At 44.5% G+C, this 18,211-nt stretch overlaps 1 protein-coding gene across 6 annotated transcripts in view; it reads right to left on the bottom strand.

The window, feature by feature from the left end:
- The window catches only part of PTPRU (protein tyrosine phosphatase receptor type U), a 580,511-nt gene that overhangs the window by 166,860 nt on the left and 395,440 nt on the right, over positions 1-18,211 (bottom strand). For all 6 annotated transcript variants that reach the window (XR_009759096.1, XM_061596132.1, XM_061596131.1 and 3 more), the window contains 2 exons: positions 14,678-14,951; positions 8,089-8,125 (listed from right to left, as the gene is read on the bottom strand). Coding sequence is in view for 5 of the 6 variants with exons in the window: in XM_061596132.1 (XP_061452116.1) it covers positions 8,089-8,125; positions 14,678-14,951 (311 nt within the window). In the remaining variant the exon portion in view is untranslated. The remainder of the gene's footprint in view (positions 1-8,088; positions 8,126-14,677; positions 14,952-18,211) is intronic.

The following is an 18,211-nucleotide window of genomic DNA, read 5'->3' as shown; positions in this document are numbered from 1 at the left end:
GTGCTCCCTGCCAGTGACATTGTTCGGGGAAGCCATCAGAGTCAGAGCTTTCAGTGTTCTTTGCCAGGCCCTAGATCTTCTGCTGCTTCTCTCTTTCAATAATAATAATGAGAAGAAGAAGGAGTTGGAGGAAGAAGGGGAGGAGAGCTTGTTTGTGACAGAACTCACCAGTATGGAGTACATCACCTCTTTTTTTTTTTGTGCCAATGGCAACCGCTTTATGCTGGCACCCATGGCCCTTTTATCAAGATATTAGTAACAACACTTCTTTTTTTTACCAAAAAGCACTAATAATATTACCATTATCAATATCATCTTGCAAATTGTTTGGGAGCACCACAAGGCTCAGTGCTGGTGAAAAAACTAACCACCCACCATCTTCATTTGCCCAGAAGCCCTTGTATGAGTTTTAATCTGTACATAAGCAGCAATTCTTACCAACAGATTATGGGTGGAGTGGAGGGTACAGTTCGCACACAGTGAACTGCATCCAATATTCCCTGCCAATTAGCACAAGTGCTCTTCCGCTAGCAGACAAGTGAGTTTTAATGCTGCACAACAGGGGAATCCAACACAATAGCTGCACTGGCGGAAACTCACTGCACAATAGATTTTGCCATCTATTGTGCAATGAAGTTACCAGCAACCAGTTTAGGCATTCCCTTATCCTTTGGCTGGTCCATGACCGAAATAAATTCATTCATTCCCTTATGCAACAATATTCTGCTGGAGCAAAACATTTAAAGTGACTTTAACTTAGAACAACACTGAATATAACACAGTGTACTGGGGCCAGAAAATCCTCTTGGCATTCCATAGCTCTGAATAAGCCCTGAGAGCCAGAGTTTGTTTCCCCCCCCCTCTAAAAGTCAGCCTAAATTTGCATCTATAACTATAACTTAGCATATGCAAATTTGTGGTGGGCTCTGTGCCCTCAGTCTTTTATGTGCCTAGCAATGCCCCTGTCCTGGCACCTGACACACAGCCGTGGCAGCATGCCAAGCATCAAAGAGGAGAGAGGGAGCAGGAATAGAAACATTCCTCCGTTCCTTTGCCACCACTGGACCAGCATGAAAGGAATAGCTGAAGCAAAGGGGCTTGAAGGTAGGTGGTCAGAAGGCAGGGTAGAAGGGCGTCACAATCTGAGCCAGGGAACAATATTTTGAGGTGATAATACTTGCCATGCACTTTGGCAAGCATTATGAACTAGCTACATTCCATTTTCAAAGTATGCTCAGATAATATTCAGCAGCATCACTTGTTGACATCCAGCACAGGAGTGTGCTTTGATTCTGTGGAATCAATGGAAACCAACCTGGGGGATCTCATGGTGACACAGGACTGTATCTCATGCTAGTTCTACTCAGAGTAGACCCACTGAAATTAACAAATCTAAGTTAACTTCATTTAGTCTACCCTGAGAAAGACTAGCATTGGACATCAACCATCTCTGACCCTACAATCAACAGGCGAGGCCTTGGTGGTGGTGGTGCCACTGGGGGCTTCCCAGTTGGTGCTGATCCGTACGGCCTTGTCAGTGGTGTCTTGATAGGGCTTTGTCAGTAGTGGCTCCCTGTTTGTGGAATGCCCTCCCCAATGAGGTGTGCCTGTCTCCATCACTACTGACTTTCAGGAGGAAGTTAAGAACATTGCTGTCTACTCAGGCATTTGATGGCTAAAGGGTACTCCTCTTGGCAACCTGGAGATCCCTGGATGGAAAGATGTATTTAAACTGTAACTGTGTTTTAGAATGTTTTTCAGCCATTTTTAGAATGCTTTTTGTTGCTGTTAAATTGTTTTGTTATGTTTGCTTACCTGGGCTCCTTCGGGGGGAAGGGTGGGATATAAATTTAATTAATAATAAAATAAGCCTACACTATCCAGGCCCAGAAACTTGAAGAGGGAGTTTTCATAGAGATTCAAGCCATCAATTTAGGATGTGTTTTTAATTTGTTTTTTTTAAGTGTTTTTAAATTTGTATATTTGTTTTTAATGTTTTTAATTGTTGTAAACAACCCAGAGAGCTTTGGCTATGGGGCGGTATACAAATGTAATAAATCATCATCATCATCAGTCTGTCTCTGGATTTACTGTTGCTTTACACTGTATTTTGCAGCATGTTGTTGTTTTTCCCATGTCAGTCGCTGCAGGAAGAAACAGAGCCTTCTTGGCTGACCAATAAACTAAACTGAAACTAACACTGTGTGCAAGTGTGACTTCCACAATACGTTTGCTCCCAGCAAGTCTCCTGCCAGCTTGATTCATGTGCATAACTCCAGACAGCTCCAGTTCTGCTTTCCAGAGAATGCCATCCCATACTTCCTGCCCCCCTCCCACACACACCATTTACTCAGTTGAAAAGGGACACTTTGCAATCCCTATTTAACAGACCAATGGATAGGACATGCCAGGATTACAGACAAACATGAAAAGAGGTGTGGAAGACCACCCAATCCTCCAGAGCCACCCATCTGCTCTGCTACTGGCTGGAAAAGTATATAAAAAAATTAAGAACAGGGCTGCTATCTTCAAGCACCACACTTGGCATGCTTATCAGTTCTGATGTGGCTCGCCGTTGACAACAGATTCATTTAAAATGCAGGATAAAATGAGATACATTTCCCAACACAATAAAACAATAACAATAGTTTAAAAAGAAAGGCAGGGTGGCAGCTGGGTAGGGAGGATGGACATTTTAAAAGTTATTATTTCTGAAATATATGATAATGATGATGATGAAAAATTATCCTGGGTTATTTTCAACATAGTACTAATGAGATTGTTCAGTCAGTCCAAGCATTTCTACTTGCCCGACTGAACAATATCTCCACTCCTCCCCTTGTGCGCTGTTCCAGGGATTCTCCTGACCCTCTGGAGTAGATCTGGTGAGGATGCAGGGGCACGGGGAGGAAGAGAAGGGGGAAAGTCCCATTGCACAAGTGGGAAGCCTTGCACTGGCTTCCACTAGCACACCAACTTAGTTGAATTCAGCCCCCTGCAACCCTTTGTGGTTTCTTCTCTTTCTTTTTTTTGGAAACACTCTTCATCAATTGATGAGAAACATTCAACAATTATTGAAGTGGAGTCAACATTTCATTAAAGTTCTCATGGGTGGGGTACATTTTTTTTGCTGCATTTACCTTTTTCTTGAGGTGTAAAAGGGATGCATGCAAGTGTCGTTTCTTTCATTCAGCAAATCATCTCACCAGTGGTCTGCATTCTGCAGCCTACCCAGGTGCGTGTGCTTCAATCACAGCCCAGGGGAAGATGTCATGAGTTAACTACTCCCATGGGGCCTTATCGGGTCAGGATGGGGGCAGTTGGGGAGGCTGCAGAGTGCTGGGGACATGCTTACTGGAAAGAAACACACACACACAAAGCACAGCACCCTCAGCTATCTCACAGCAATCAAGTGAGCTCAAAACCCGACACCCACCAAAATTCAGATGAAATTCTAAAGTGCCCTGAGAATGAGGCAGAAAAAAATGGAAACCTCTTTTACTCAATAATTCATTCATTAAATTTATATCCTACCCTTCCTCTGAGAGGGAGCCCAGGGTGTTAAACAAAAACACTTTAAAACAACCTAAAAACAAGACTTTAAAACATATCAAAACAAAACACCTTAAAAAAATAATAACATCTTAAAAAGCAATTCCTGCACAGATGCAGACTGGGTCTCACCAACTCTCCCCTCTTGCGGTTACCAGCAAGTGCTATTCAGACTTCACAATGCAATAATGCTAATACCCTACCTCCAAGAGCAGGGGGCCTTAGTGAGCATTAAGAAGGATGTCTGAGGGTGCCAACTCTAACTGGTGGGAAAATCCTGATAATTGTGGCTTATTTCTAGCACATACCATTGTGTCAGGTACCATTTTATCACAAGATAAACAAATTCCAGCCTAAAGCGGCACACAGCCTGTTGAGACAGCACTGCTTCGGAATGCGTATTGGAGATTGATTGTGCTGAACAAAGAAAGAAAGAGAAACACTCCCTGAACTTAGAAAACTTTGCATATCAAGGAGAAAGGAATATCATCTGAAGCAGCACAGTCCCAACTGGTTGGAGCTTTGAGCTGAAATGCATCATAGAATAGAAGTGTAGGAAGCATAAACAAGCCATAATAATCAGGATATGCTCACCTGTGACTTGCTTAGTTTTGCATAAACTTACCCAATCGGCATCTCTGGTACCGGAAAGGCCATTTTAGGATTGTTGGGGCTGCTGGTTGATCACTTACCAGTACATCCCAATATCCCTTCTGCTCACCTCTGCTATAAACACTTGCCTCACTGAGACCCATTGAATTCAGTGGGACTTGTTTCCAAGTACACACGCATAGGATGGCACTGTAAACCTGGCACTGTCCCTTCAAATTCTCACTGCTTAAGGAAATGGGGCTGCGTAACATGAGTGTCACCCCTACAACGAAAAAGGAGTCTCTCCATCTACTGCTTTCTTTTTGCTACAAGTCCCTAGAAAACGACTGCATGTAGGGGAGAGGAGAAATTTGATTCAGTTTGCATTTAAAGCCGAATCCTATCAAATCTGCACTTTCCAAAACAGTATGAGAACCAGTCCAACATCTCTGCTCCACTCTCTCCTCAACTGTGAGACATGGCCATCCTTTGAAATCCACACTTATCCAAATTTTGTGATGCAATTCACCAACCAACCAATGTTTACAGAAATGCACCTATTAGGGGAAAGTGTGCTTGAAAGGAATACATTAGTGAAAATAACATACAAAAATGCATTATGGTAGGAGAAATTGCTTGCAAAGATAAAGTGCATACAAACATGTTTATTAGGGCAAATTTGCACTAAAATGCTGAATAATTTTCATGAGATTTTTTTCCAAAAGAAACATTGCTGCAGAAATGTGGAGAACTGAATTTAAGACTGGAACCTGAGAGAAGAGATATTGACAAATTTCCATTTCCATCCCTGATCACAAGGTTTTGAATCCCCATTGTCTTTTGATATTCTACAATATCTTTGTAGCTTTATAGCTTTGTACTTACACAGTTATGCCTATTTTTCACTTCTCACTGAGCTGCAATTTTTAAACTTGCTTTATTATGGGTTTATCCCAATCCTCTCCCCATTCCTGAATCCAAAAGGGAGCAAAATATATTAGCCAAGCACAATGAATTTTATTAAATGCACGGGGCCCTTGAAGTTTAATCTCCCTGAAAAATGGAGCATTTTGTTATTTGTTGAAATTCCAGGAGCCAGAGAGAGAAAGAGAGAGAGAGAAATCTCCTTGATAAATTTTACTCAGAGGAGTCACTCGTGGTGATGGCCAGCAACACAATTGCTCTGGCTGATATTGCCAGCCGCTGGTATAAAATGCCAAACATGTCCAGAATTCATGGCAGACCAAATCAATTGTTTGCGTTGCCAGGTACTAACATATGTCAGCAAGGTTAAAAAAAAAAGCCCCCCAAATATGACATGGCTTTAGAAAACAGAAATTTGTTCTCCTACAAGAACCACATTATTCTTTATTTGGCGGTGCTATTTTTAGCCCAAAACAAATGTTTCAGTTCTGCAGCAGCAAAGGACAATGGATTATCCAGGTGCCTGGGAAGAATTCATTTCTTATTTAAGCCTTGAGCATGTTGCTATGGTACAAAAACATCTACACAAAAAACTCAATTTGAGGAGCATCTACATTTCTGTTTGTTTTAGAGCTCATATATTTTAGGCTTAGACTGCAGACACACTAGTCACTTCAAAAGCAGCCAGACCATTTTCTCTGGCTGCATTTTGAAATGACTCTGCCCAAGACTGGAAATATCTCCCTTCCCCACTGCTGATTAGGACTGCCCACAGCAAAGGGTGGGGCTGATTGTTGTGTCTGCCTGAGCCTACAGCAAAGCATTTTCATTAGAAGGACCTGGAGTGGCAATGGGGTTGATGGCCAATCTTTTTTGAAGTCTATGTGAAGCTGATTTCAAAGCAAAATGCACTCAAGCTGCAACTTCTGAAGTTTTGGAGTAAAAAGAGGCAGAGTTTTACTAGCATTGTGTGTTTCCGCATTCAGAAAATGGAGGTGGAGAGTCACTGAGGTTAGATAGACCAGTGGGTCTGACTTCCTATGTACGTGCATTTACCCTGTATCACATTTTCTCTTCTCCATCATCCAACGATCCGGGCGGGTAGGGGGAGCTACAATGGGTGAGCAAAGAGAGAAGTCATACTCTCATTCTCACTCCCTACCATGGATACTGAGTGCCTGGAGAAAGTATCATCTGATCTGGCCCATTCAAGTCACCTGGAAGTGTTAGTCTTTGATACTAGCACATCCCTCAACTTGGGTACACAGATGCTGTTGAACTACAACTCCCATCATCCCCAGTCAGCGTAGCCAACGGCCAGAGAAAATGGCAGCTGATGTCTACAACATCCTGGAGGGCCACAGGCTCCAGAAGACTGTGTTAGGGTATGTGTAGATTCTTATTGCCCAATCCTCCACTTCTCTCCATGCCCCTTCCATTTCTGGAAAGAGCTTCATGCAGTGGCTGACCTGATGGCCAGAGATAACCTTGGTAAATAACTCGGTAGGACTTAACCACCATTCTCAGGTTCAGACACCAAGCAAATCGAACAGAGACGGGAAGGGCACGGCTCTACAGCTCAGGGCCAGCCCTGCCATTATGCAGCATGGGATGGCTCCAGTGGAGGCTGGTAGCTCTAATGCCAGCGGTGTAGTGAATCCCCTCCAGGGTTTAGTCCAAACTTCCAAAGAGCTGTCTACGGTGCAGGAACTTCACTGCCCCACTGACATCAGAGCCACTAGCCTCCAGTGGATGGCTGCTTTGGGCACCCTAATTCAGATCTCATGAAAGGGCCAGGAAATGGTTGTTTGATTTATCGCTGTGTTTTTACTCCCAGGGAAGACAAGAGGTGTTTGTGGGATTTTTTTCTCAGGTGTTTTTCTAGATACAAAGCTGCATAAAATTTACATATGCTAACATATATGTAAATTTAGGTTGACTTCCAGAGTGGGGGGAAGACAAGGGCTGGATCCAATGCCCACATTCTACAAGCACAAAGAATTATGCTTGTGCAATAGAACTGTTCCCCTCCTTCCTTGCATACAACCTACACCCTCTCCAAAACTGCTCTGGAGGGTTGGGGGGAAACCCTGAACAGATTTAGGGGGCACGGGGGGGAGAAAGGGGGGAGAAAATCCCATTGTGCAAGCATAAATCCTTGCACTAACAGAATGAGAGGCTGAGCACTACTTTGGATAGAAGCCAACAGGTTCTATCCAACTAAGTTCTATTCAGAGCAGACCCACTGAAGTTAACCAATGTGATGAACCAAGGTCTATAAATTTCAATGTGTCTGCTCTTAGCTGGCTACAACCCAAATGCTGGCTGTCAGGGCTTACTCTACGCTATGGCGTGTCAACTGGGTGTATGTGGATTGGGCCTCAACCCCACTGCAATATCTTGGTAAGAACTGCTGCTTACATCCATACTGTTTTAAAGCTCACACAAGTGCATCTGGGCAAACTAAGACTGCTGGTGGACGGGGTGTCACTGGCATTTATACCTTGTAGGGCACCAAGTCACCATATAAACAAAGTGTTTTTTTTTAATTAAAAAAAAAGTTGTTTTAAAAAAAGAGGTAAGGAGTAGGAAAAGCAATGCCAAGCACAGAAGACCAAAGGCTTGGGCTGTCTGAACTAGGGATGGGAAGAAGTTCCATTCAGTATGCATTTAAAGGGTGGGGGGGAGTTGCACTTTCTGAAAAAATATGCAAACCTAAACACAGCCATCCTGCGAAATTCGCACTACTCTGACTTTTGCAATGCAGCTCTCCAGCCCAGTAATGCATACCAAAATGCATATACCAGGAGAACACGCGCATAAAAATGCATTTGCTATGTCTCTGAATGTTTGGTTTTTAAATGTCACTGTCTGATTTAAACTTCAGACCATAATTTGGAACCTCTGGCCTAGCCTATGGAAATGAAAACTAATGCGTGTTATTCAGCAAGAGAGCATGAATCAGAAAGGCCAGCTGGCAACAGAGAAAAATACACAAAGCATACTAAGAAGAACATTTACCTTTCCGGGCTATTCGGATGCAATTCAGTCTTGTTTCCTATGAGAGAAGAGAAGAGAGGCAGATCTTACTGGTCCATGAAGCCAAATTGTTTCTTCTACCAACTCTGCTTCATAAGAGGGAAGGGAGGACAAAACCCAGTGAAAACTTACTCAGTATTTTTACAATGGGAATTTTCTGCCCATTTGCATGCCGTCATAGCAGTCTCATGCCAAAAATTTCAAAAACCAAACATTCAAATATCCCATCACACCTTCTCAATTGATCAATATGAATGCTCAAAAAATTCCAATTTATTTGCAAGGTGAAGAGTAGGTGTGAACAGAATCCCTACCACTAAGGACTGTGGTCCTTAAAGCAACTCTCTGTATACAGAGGTGGATTCACATGTAACACAAATATGTGCTTTGTTTAGCTTAACTGTGGCTTGTTTGGTAAAGGCACGCCAGCCAACTAACTAAGGTTTGTCTGTGGTCAATAAACCAGAATAAGAAATCATGGTTTGAAGTTGGTTTTGGAATCTCAAGTTGGGTTAATAATGGTTTCCCATTATGTCTGAATATGTTACCCTGGCTTAATCCTGGTTTGTTTTGGCTCCCTGTCCCAGGTGCTCACCTGGCTACCGAGATGTAAGACAATAGTGCATAGGAAATTATGGTTAGAGTAAGCCATGGTTGTATGTGTGAATGCCTCTAGCCTTGTCAACTGCTTATCATTGGCCCAGAAGTTAGGAAAGGAGCCATCATTCAACAAGAGACTATGCACTTAGAATATAGAACAGGTATGGGGAACCTTCAGCTCTCTAGATGTTGCTGAACTACATCTCCCATCATCCCTAGCCATTGGCCATACTTACTGGGGTTGATGGGAATTGTTGTTCAGCAGGATCTGGAAGACCAAAGGTTCCCCATACAGAAGTTCACAGATATGCACACATACAAAAGCATATCAAGTCATAGAACTGATAAGAACTTTGCCCACTACTCCAGAGACTCACTGCCAATCCTGTGTTAGATGGACCAATGATCCAGCTCAGTATAAGGCAGCCTCACCTATTCATTTGTGCCATGTGCATATGCATACATGCACGTATGCACACACACACACACTGCATCCCACAGAAATTGATTTAAATCAGGGATGAGGAATCTGTGACCCTCCAAATATTGTTGGACTATAAACTCCTATCACCTGGCCATTGGGGGTGCTGATTTGGGGCTGATGGAAGCTGGCAGCCCCACAACATATGCAACATCAGAAGTTCCCCATCGCTGATTTAAAAGCTAGCTCTTCAACTGTAATGCTGCCATTGGCAATCACAACTGTTTACAGAAGAATCTGCTGCTTGGCACCGAATCCCTGCAGAGTTAAGCCTTATGGATTGAGAAGAATCTCACCTACCAGGTTGGCAGAGTCCCCTCCCTGGCCAGTCCTGAGAAACAGACAGGCTGTAGGCTCGGCAGTGCCTCAAGCGCAAGAGTCTAGGGAGTTCGAGTCATCTCTCTTGCCAAGCCAAGCGACTGTTTTGTCATTCACTTTCTTCCCTGCCCTGTCCACCTCCTCCCTCTTAGTCTCCTCTGCCCAAGGGATCCCCAAAAGCGTTCCCCTGCATTGTCTGCACACCTGCCAAAATGACATGCTAACAATGCAAGCGCTGCAGATGGGGGAATGAAGATGAAACAAATGGGCATCATTCTCCTTAATGTGCATGGTATCTACTTATGATGTTCAGATTCCTTGTTGTGCCATTTGGAACATTTGGACGCCGAGCGCACAGAATCAGACTGCATCAATAAGGCAGAGGATGGAAAGAATCCCAGCCAGCGCAGAAAAGCTTTCCAAGACACCCCCTCTCCCTGCAGCTGTTCCAGCCTCCCTGCAGCTGGACCGTGAAATCAACAGCCTCTCTCAAACATTACCATCCTGGGCTCATGAGAGACTGAGGCCCCATCTGCACTATACATTTAAAGCACTACTATAGCATTTAAACAGGCATGGCTTTCCCCAAAGAATATGGGAAACTGCCGTGTGTTAAGGGTGTCAAGAGTTGCTCGGAAAGTTGTTAGGAGTTGTTGGGGAAGAGCCATAACTCAATGACAGAGCATCTGCTTTGGATGCAGCAGATCCCAACATCTCCAAGTAGGGCTGGGAGAGGCTCGTGCCTGAAACCCTAGAGAGCTGCTGCCAGCCAGTGTTAGTGCTCAGCTAGATGGACCAATGGTCTGGCTCAGTATAAATCAGCTTCCTGTGTTCCTATTCCCCTCACAGAGCTCCAGTTTGCAGGGCTCCCCAGGAAGAGGGACTGACTGTTAAACCACTCTAGAAATTGTAGCTCTGTGAGAATTCAGGTCTCCTAACAACTCTTAGCACCCTTAACAAACTACAGTCCCCAGGATGCTTTGGGGGGAGGAAGCCATGACTGTTTAAAGTGGCATGATCCTGCTTGAAATGTATAGTGCAGATGGGGCCTTAGTGAGTCCTAAGAATTAGACTGACTACTCACATATGACAGCTTTCTGCTTCCTACACTGGCTAGTCAGATGCATCCTGCCACAAAATGTTGCAGAGTATCCTCATCTCCCAGACAGACTGTTCCTGCTCAGAGTTCGAGCCAGCTAACCTTGCTCTCCACTAGGATGCTATTAACTGTAAGGAGCTCTTCCACTCCTACGTCCACCACTTTTCCATTTCTCTTTTCCAACCAGCATTCAAGGTTTAGGGGTTAGTGAGCATGCTCAATAGAGGGGGGAGGGTTAGTTTTCTTTTTGTTTGTTTAAAGGGATTTTTAAAAAAACATTCTGGATATTCTGGGGTTCTCCATCAGCATGCCAATAGTTTCCTCTAGTTTCACGGTGGCCCCATTTGGCTCCATTCCTGTTGGCACTCACCACCCAAGTTTGCTATTAGATGAACTGACACTACCTTTGAACCTGGAGGTCTCATTCACCTATCATGGCCAATAGTCTTTAATTGAATTATTCTCCATGCATTTGTCTAACCCCATTTTTCAGCTATCTAGGCTTGTGGCTGCTGCCGCCACCACTTTTTGCAATACTGATAATTATGCATGGTGTGAGAAAGTATTTTCTCTTGTCTGTCCTGAAATCTACTGTCCAACCGTGTAACTGGGTGACCCCAAGTTCAAGTGCATACACACCGTACATTTTAAGGTCATGGCTTCCCCTAAAGAATCCTAGGAACTGCAGTTTACCCCTCACAGAGCGACAATTCCCAGCCCCTTTAACAAACTACAGTTCCCAGGATTCTTTGGAGAAAGCCATGTCTTTTAAACCTATGGTCTGTATGCAGCCTTCTTGCGTTATGGATCAGGTAGGGGGGAACACATCTCTCTCATCCCCTTTCTCTACACCATGCATAATTTTAGAAACCTCTATCATGTACACACACACCCCAGTTGTCTTTTTTCCCAAGCTAAACAGCCCCAAATGCTTTTCGGGCGGTTTTCCTCAAAGAGAAAGTGCTTCAGTCACATAAACATTTTGCTTGCCATGTTCTGCTCCTTTTCCAGCTCTACAATCTACTTTTCGAAACATGGTGAAGGAATCACAACTGTACATAGTATTCCAACCCAATCTAAGGTCACACCAGAGTTGTATAAAGATAACATTATAAATCTGGCAGCAGTGGTCAGAAACGAAGGCTGTCCCATCGACGAGGGTGAAGACTTGCTCTCTGATGCTCCAAAGGATATAGGAACGTAGGAAGCTGCCTTATACTGAGTTAGACCATTGATCAATCTAAATCAGTACTATCTACGCCAGGTCTATCATCATCATCATCATCCCACCCTTCCTCCCAGAAGGAGCCCAGGGTGGCAAACAAACAACAAAACACTAAAAAAAACTATAAAATTTCATAAAAACAAAACCCCTTTTTTTTTAAAAAAAAAAGGTAAAAACATATTAAAAACAGTTTCAACACAAATGCAGACTGGGATAAGGTCTCTACTTAAAAGGCTTATTGAAAGAGGAAGGTGTTCAGCAGCTGCCAAAACGGAAACAAAGACAACGCCTGTTTAATATTTAAAGAGAGGGAATTCGAAAGAGGAGGTGCCACAACACTAGAGGCCTGATTCCTCTTGTGCAGAATGAACCTCCTTATGAAATGGTATCTGCAAGAGGTCCTCACCTGCATTGCACAGTGATAGACTGGGCATATAAGGGGTAAGAGGATCTTTCAGGTATCCTGGTCTCAAGCGATAAACAACTTTATGCACCCAAACCAATACCTTGAACATAGCCCAGTAGCTAATATGCAGCAGGGTAACATGTTGGTGACGTTCTTCCCCAGTGAGCAGTTGCACCACCACATTTTTCACCAGCTGCAGCTTCCAGGCCACTCACATAGAGCACATTACAGTAATCCAGCCTGGAGGCTCCCAGTGCATGGACAACAGCGGTCAGGCTATCCTGGTCCAGAAACAGCCACAGCTGTCTTACCAGCCAAAGCTGAGAAAAGGCACTCCCAGCCACTGAGGTCACCTGGGTTCTAGTGACAAAGATATCCATAAGTAACCCCCAGGCTATGAACCTGTTCTTTCAGAGGGAGTACACCCCCATCCAAGGCAAGCAAATTAGGCCCAGCATGGGTCCCAATTTCAACCACACTGTCCTTTTTCCCAACCCCTGCCCAGCTTCCCAACATCTGATGAGAGCCAGCACCAGATCAGGGTGGGCCTTCAGGCACCAACACATACAGCCGGCCACACCTCCCACATTGTGACATCAGCACACTGCCTCTCCGCATGTGGACACCTGTGGGGGGGTGTTGTCTGGAAGGGAGGTGGAAAGCCCATTCCACGAGCAGCAACAGGTTGCGGGGTGTGATTTGCAATCACAAATCACACTTCGTGACCCAGCACTGTTGTGGATTGCAAAACTCCACCCTCCCTGCCCCAGTCTGTAGATCTAGACATGGGCCCCTTGGGAGCGATCTGCATTCAGCATCAAGTTGCGGGGCATGATTTGCAGTTGCAAATCACGTTATGTGGCCAAACGCCATTGCGAGGCTTCCTGTATCAGCAGCAAGGTCATGGCTCAGTGGTAGAGCATACACTTTGCACGCAGAAGGTCCCAGGTTCAGTCCTTGGCGTCTTTAATAGAAATGATCGGTTTGCAGATAGTGGGAAGCTGTCTTGATCCAAGACCTTGGAGAGCTGCTGCCAGTCAGAGAAGCAATACTGGACTAGATGGACAAATAAACTGACTTGGTCTAAGGCAACTTCCTATGTTTTCTATTTGAAATTATTGATTTGCACTCAGTGGCAGCCTTTTTGCTTCTTTGCCACAGCTGTAAGGACACTCATCCTCAGAACTCTACAGGCTTCGGCTTCTCAGGGTGTAATAATGCATTGCCTGTCCTCTGCATCCCCAACCCCCAAGTGGATCAGAGCTGCTGGAACATGTCAACTCAAGGCATCAAGGGATCCTCTGGAGGATGCCTCAATTGCCCCAGCAATCATCTTGAAACAGCTGTGCCAAGACATGGAACACAACCTAGGGTTAGTCAGATCAGATTTGTTTCTGCAGTGATTGTTGGACAGCTGAAGCCAGGCCAAGCTTCATCTTCTCACAGCTCAGGACAGTACAGCCCACTTGGGCAGCTGTAGGGGACAGCCCTAGAGTCCTCAGAGGACATCTCCTAATATTAGCAGATGCAAGCAGTCACTGCAAGGACAGGTGTCAAATAAATTGCTTCTTGCTGAGATGCTTTTTGCTAGATCTCTACCATTCTCTCTCTGTAGCCACCCTGAAGAAAATCCAAGCAATCTCATTTCCAGGGGTGCAGTTATGTACGTAATTTTTATAGACGCAGGAATTAATTATCTTATATACCCCTCCTCCCATCACACAGACAGACACACACACTTTTTAGATGGCAATGTGCATTATGTCTCAAGTTGATAACGAGATCTAGGAGAGCACTATTAATGCTCCCCCATGGACTAGAAGCAAAACGAATGTCAACAAGTTCAGTGTTGTGGGCCCAACTCTGTGGAATTCTCTCCCACTAGAAGTCAGACAGGCAGCATCTCTACTGAGGTTCAAGCACCTTGTTAAAATCATTTTATTCCAGGAGGACCTTGCATCATGAATCTCTCTCTGATGTTTTCTCCTGTTCTTGTTAGCCCCCAGAGCTCCCAAACAATTTCGGAGGCTTTCTGTCTAGGGTTTCACTGATGTTTTAAATTTTGTATATTGCATTTTTTTATTGTTGTAGGACGCTTTGAGATGTAGGTGGTGAGAAGCAGGATATCATTTTTCAATAATAATATTACTTCAAATTGCATTAAGACAGCCATGTTGTGTTAGCTTGTATGAAGTCCAAGGTGTAATCCCCAGCATCTTTGATCAAAAAGAATCCCAGGAGGCTGAGCTGGCCCCAAAATGCTGCTGTGAATCAGGTTAAGACTGGCCAATGTAAGGTGTCCCCCCCTCTTAATGTTCCAACTTACCTGGAAGCGAGACTTCCCTGCGTGCCTGTTCAGTGGTAACCATGGAGCTCACAAATATCTGGAGGTTATGGAAGGTTGCCAGCTGTCACAGTTTAAACCAACACATTGCTACTCACCCCTTTGAGGTTGCTCATGGCCTGGAAGTAGATGAGATAGGCCTTCTTGGGTTCCAGGGGGGGATTCCAGTAGCCATTGTACGTTTGATTGTCCCCTACGGTGAAGGGCTTGGCTTCCATGAGGCTGCTGGGGGGCAGCTCGGCTCCAAAGTAGTGAACTGAGCCACGGGACATGGCGTTGTCGAAGGTTAGTGGCACTGGAAAGCATTCCTGGCCACCCAGCTCCCGCTTGACCTTTCTGGGCCTGTCTTCTTCCACGACGACTTGGTACGTGCTGGGAACACAGTCAAGGAAATGGGTTGGGAAGAGAACAGAACATGAAAGGGGAAAATCAGATGGAGTCCACACTAAGCTGTAATATTCAGAGGGAAGAGAAGCATCTGCACCACTGCTGCCTTTATTTGGAGAATACTCCAGCTTTTAAATAATTTTGTAGTGGGACAGGGTGAGAGCACTATGGATCTATGGATATGGGCATACTAATCCCTTCAAAAGCAGACAGAATTGTTTTTCTGGCTGTGTTTTGAACTGACTTTGTCCTCTTCTGGCCACATCTCCCTCCATCACTGCTGCCTTCAGACCTTTCAGGACCACCCTCAGCAAAGCACTGGGCCAATCGCTGTCTCTACCTGAGCCTGCAGCAAAGGGCTTGCATTGACCACACCTGGAAGACAAAGGAGTCAATCTAGCAATCAATCTTCCTGAAGCTGGAAAAAAATGCAGTGGAGCTGATCCGACAAGGTTTGAAGAGTAAAAAGGAGTTTGACTAGCGTCATGTGACCCCCTTTTGAGAACAGAGGTACTGATGCATTGGAACTGGCACAACAGTAAGTGTGTTTCTACCCTATGACACTGCATCCCTATTCTATTGATTGTCTGTTAATCATCTGCCTAGGACATGGGAATGGAACCTCAGGTCCAGGGGCCAAATGTGGGCCTCCAGTCCTCTCCATCTGGCTCTAGTGACTCCCAGGCCACAGCCCCTTCCCAGCCACACCCCTCACTATGTCTGCTTCACATCTCCTCAAGTGTTTTTGCCTGGCTAGGTGTCCTTGCACTCACTTTTGCTTGTGTAGATAGAGGATAAAGAGGGATGTGTCAATGTGAAGAAAGTAGCCTACTATACAAAAGTAAAATCTGCATCCATTGCTTCACCCACTTTTGTCTCTGGCCCCACCCACCACTGGCATGTGTCCCCCTAGAAAGTTCCCTGGATGCAGCCCACGGGCTGAAAAAAGGTTCCCCACCCCTGGACTTGCATGGAAGGATAGGCAATAAGCCCATTTTGATTCTCAGAAATTATGCAGATGTAGCATTTTCCCAGGGCATTTTCTGAGAATGTGCCATGCCTATGTTGTACAAGACACAGAGATGGATCTGCCAATTTTGGTTTTTCTTGGTTTTCATTTTTCCAAACTTAAATTCAGTTCTCCACATTTCTGCAGCAATTTGGGGGGGGGGTTGTAAAAAAGATCCTCATAAAAATTATTCAGCATTTTAGTGTGAATTTCTCATAACAATCACATTTTTGTATGCAGTTTTGACTAATGTACAGTTCTCCACATTAGCAATTTGCAAGGTTTTTTTAAAAAAATCCTTGTGAATTTCTTTTAGCATTTAAGTGTGAATTTCTCCTAATAAACACATATAAGCCATCTCAGAAGAGGCAGCTGCCAAACTTAGAAGCAGAATTTTGCTGCTACTGCTGCTCTTGTGTTTTCTTGCTCCCAGAACTCAAGGAAAAGGGTTCCATCTAACAGGTGCACCTGGCACACGAAGACAGCTGCTCAGACCCTTCATCCAAGAGAAAGCCCCAGGAAATCTACAGAGACAGGAACTCTCTCCAGCCTCAGCCCTGCAACTTGAAGGCATCACGGATGCCAAGCCCAGCTAATTTTGCACAAGTCAGGCCCAGCTTTCTGAAGGTTATAATTGAAGATGCCAAGTGAGAGGGGTTGTTTGTAACTCTCTCTATCCTTCAGCCAAGATAAGAAAGGCTAATAGCAGCATGTCAGAGGGGCTTGTTTAAATATCCGACAGGATTCACAGGCAGATATCACACTTCAGCACATACCTTGTTAAAACCAGCTCTTAAAAAATGCATTAAATTATAATCAAACCTTCTCCATCTAGATGTTTGGGGTGAGGAGTCTGTGTGTGTATGTGTGTGTGTGTGTTATTTTTCCAATCTTAAACTCAGTTGTCCAAATTTCTGCAGAAAATTGTGATTTAAAAAAAAAATCTTTATGAAAATCCTTCTGCATTTTAGCACAAATTTCTCCTTAAAACACATTTTTGAATGCAGTTTCAATGAATTCACACATTTTTGCAAGCAATGTATGTTATTTTCACTAATATATCAGGTTTTAAGCTCATTTCCCCTTAATATGTGCATTTTTGTAAACATTCTTTGGTTGGAGAACTGCATTGCAAAATTCGGAGATGTTCAAAGACTGGTTTTGTTTCACTTCTCATGTTTTCAGAAAATGCGAATTTGATAAATTCGGCTTGAAATGTGAAATAAATCAAATTTCTCCCCCATCCCAGGTGTTGACTGAATTTTGTCATGCTCACCAACTCTTAGAAATACAGGCCTTCAATTACAGTGATGGCAAAGAGACAACCACAACCGTCACACCTCCATTCTTGCTCTGGACGTGGATGGCTCATGACAAAGCGTCTGTGCCCATCCAAGGGTCTGAATGAAGTCCCAGCCTGCTGGTTGCATGCACAAGGAAGAATAAAGCTGCCCTTGGAAGAGACATGAAGCTATCAGCTCACCTCCTTCCATCACAAGCAGTGGAGGCTGACCCATTAGTGCAAATGGAGTGCTGCTCCACCAACCTCAGTCTGCCACCAGCCAACTCCTCACCTGCCTGTCTTCTTACTTACAGCTAGTCCAGGGAGTTGCACTGGCTGTCAGCTTCCCCTTCTTTAGTCTCAGTGTTGCCATGATAGAATTCAGCAGACAGGTGGATAGGGACCAAACCAGAATTAGTTGGCTCCGCTTGTCATTGACTCTGGCTCCATCTTCTATTGGCCTCTCTACCTTCTGCCCCACAATCTCAAGGGACACCAGCCACCACCAATCACAAGCAATGCTTGCAGAACTGGCCATACTCTGCACCTTCTTCTAGTGATTTTTACCTGACTGAAGTGAGCCCCTGTGATAATACCTCTTGCTTGCCTGGATGGAGGATAGAGGGTGGGGCATGTCTAGCTATACCCACTTTTGCTACCCCAACCACTTTTATGCGGCCCCCGGATTGTGGCCCAGAAGGGAATGTGGCCCTTGGGATGAAAAAGGTTTCCCACCTCTGGATTACCCCTTTAACCTGTACAATTCCCCAACAACAACATCACCACCCCATTCTCCTGTGGAACAGAACATACAAGTATTAGTATGATACCAGAATGCTTGGCTCTACAAGACGAATAGCAACTTGAAGGTGTGATTTTAACTGGGGAAATGACACAAGGTGGAAAGTTTCAGCTCTTTCCTAGCACTGTAGTCCTGATCCAAAGTCAACCCAC

This window comes from Rhineura floridana, chromosome 15, assembly GCF_030035675.1.
Source record: "Rhineura floridana isolate rRhiFlo1 chromosome 15, rRhiFlo1.hap2, whole genome shotgun sequence".
NCBI classification, from domain to species: Eukaryota; Metazoa; Chordata; class Lepidosauria; order Squamata; family Rhineuridae; genus Rhineura; species Rhineura floridana.
Note: the sequence above shows the minus strand (reverse complement) of the source record. Positions and strands in the feature narration are given on the sequence as shown.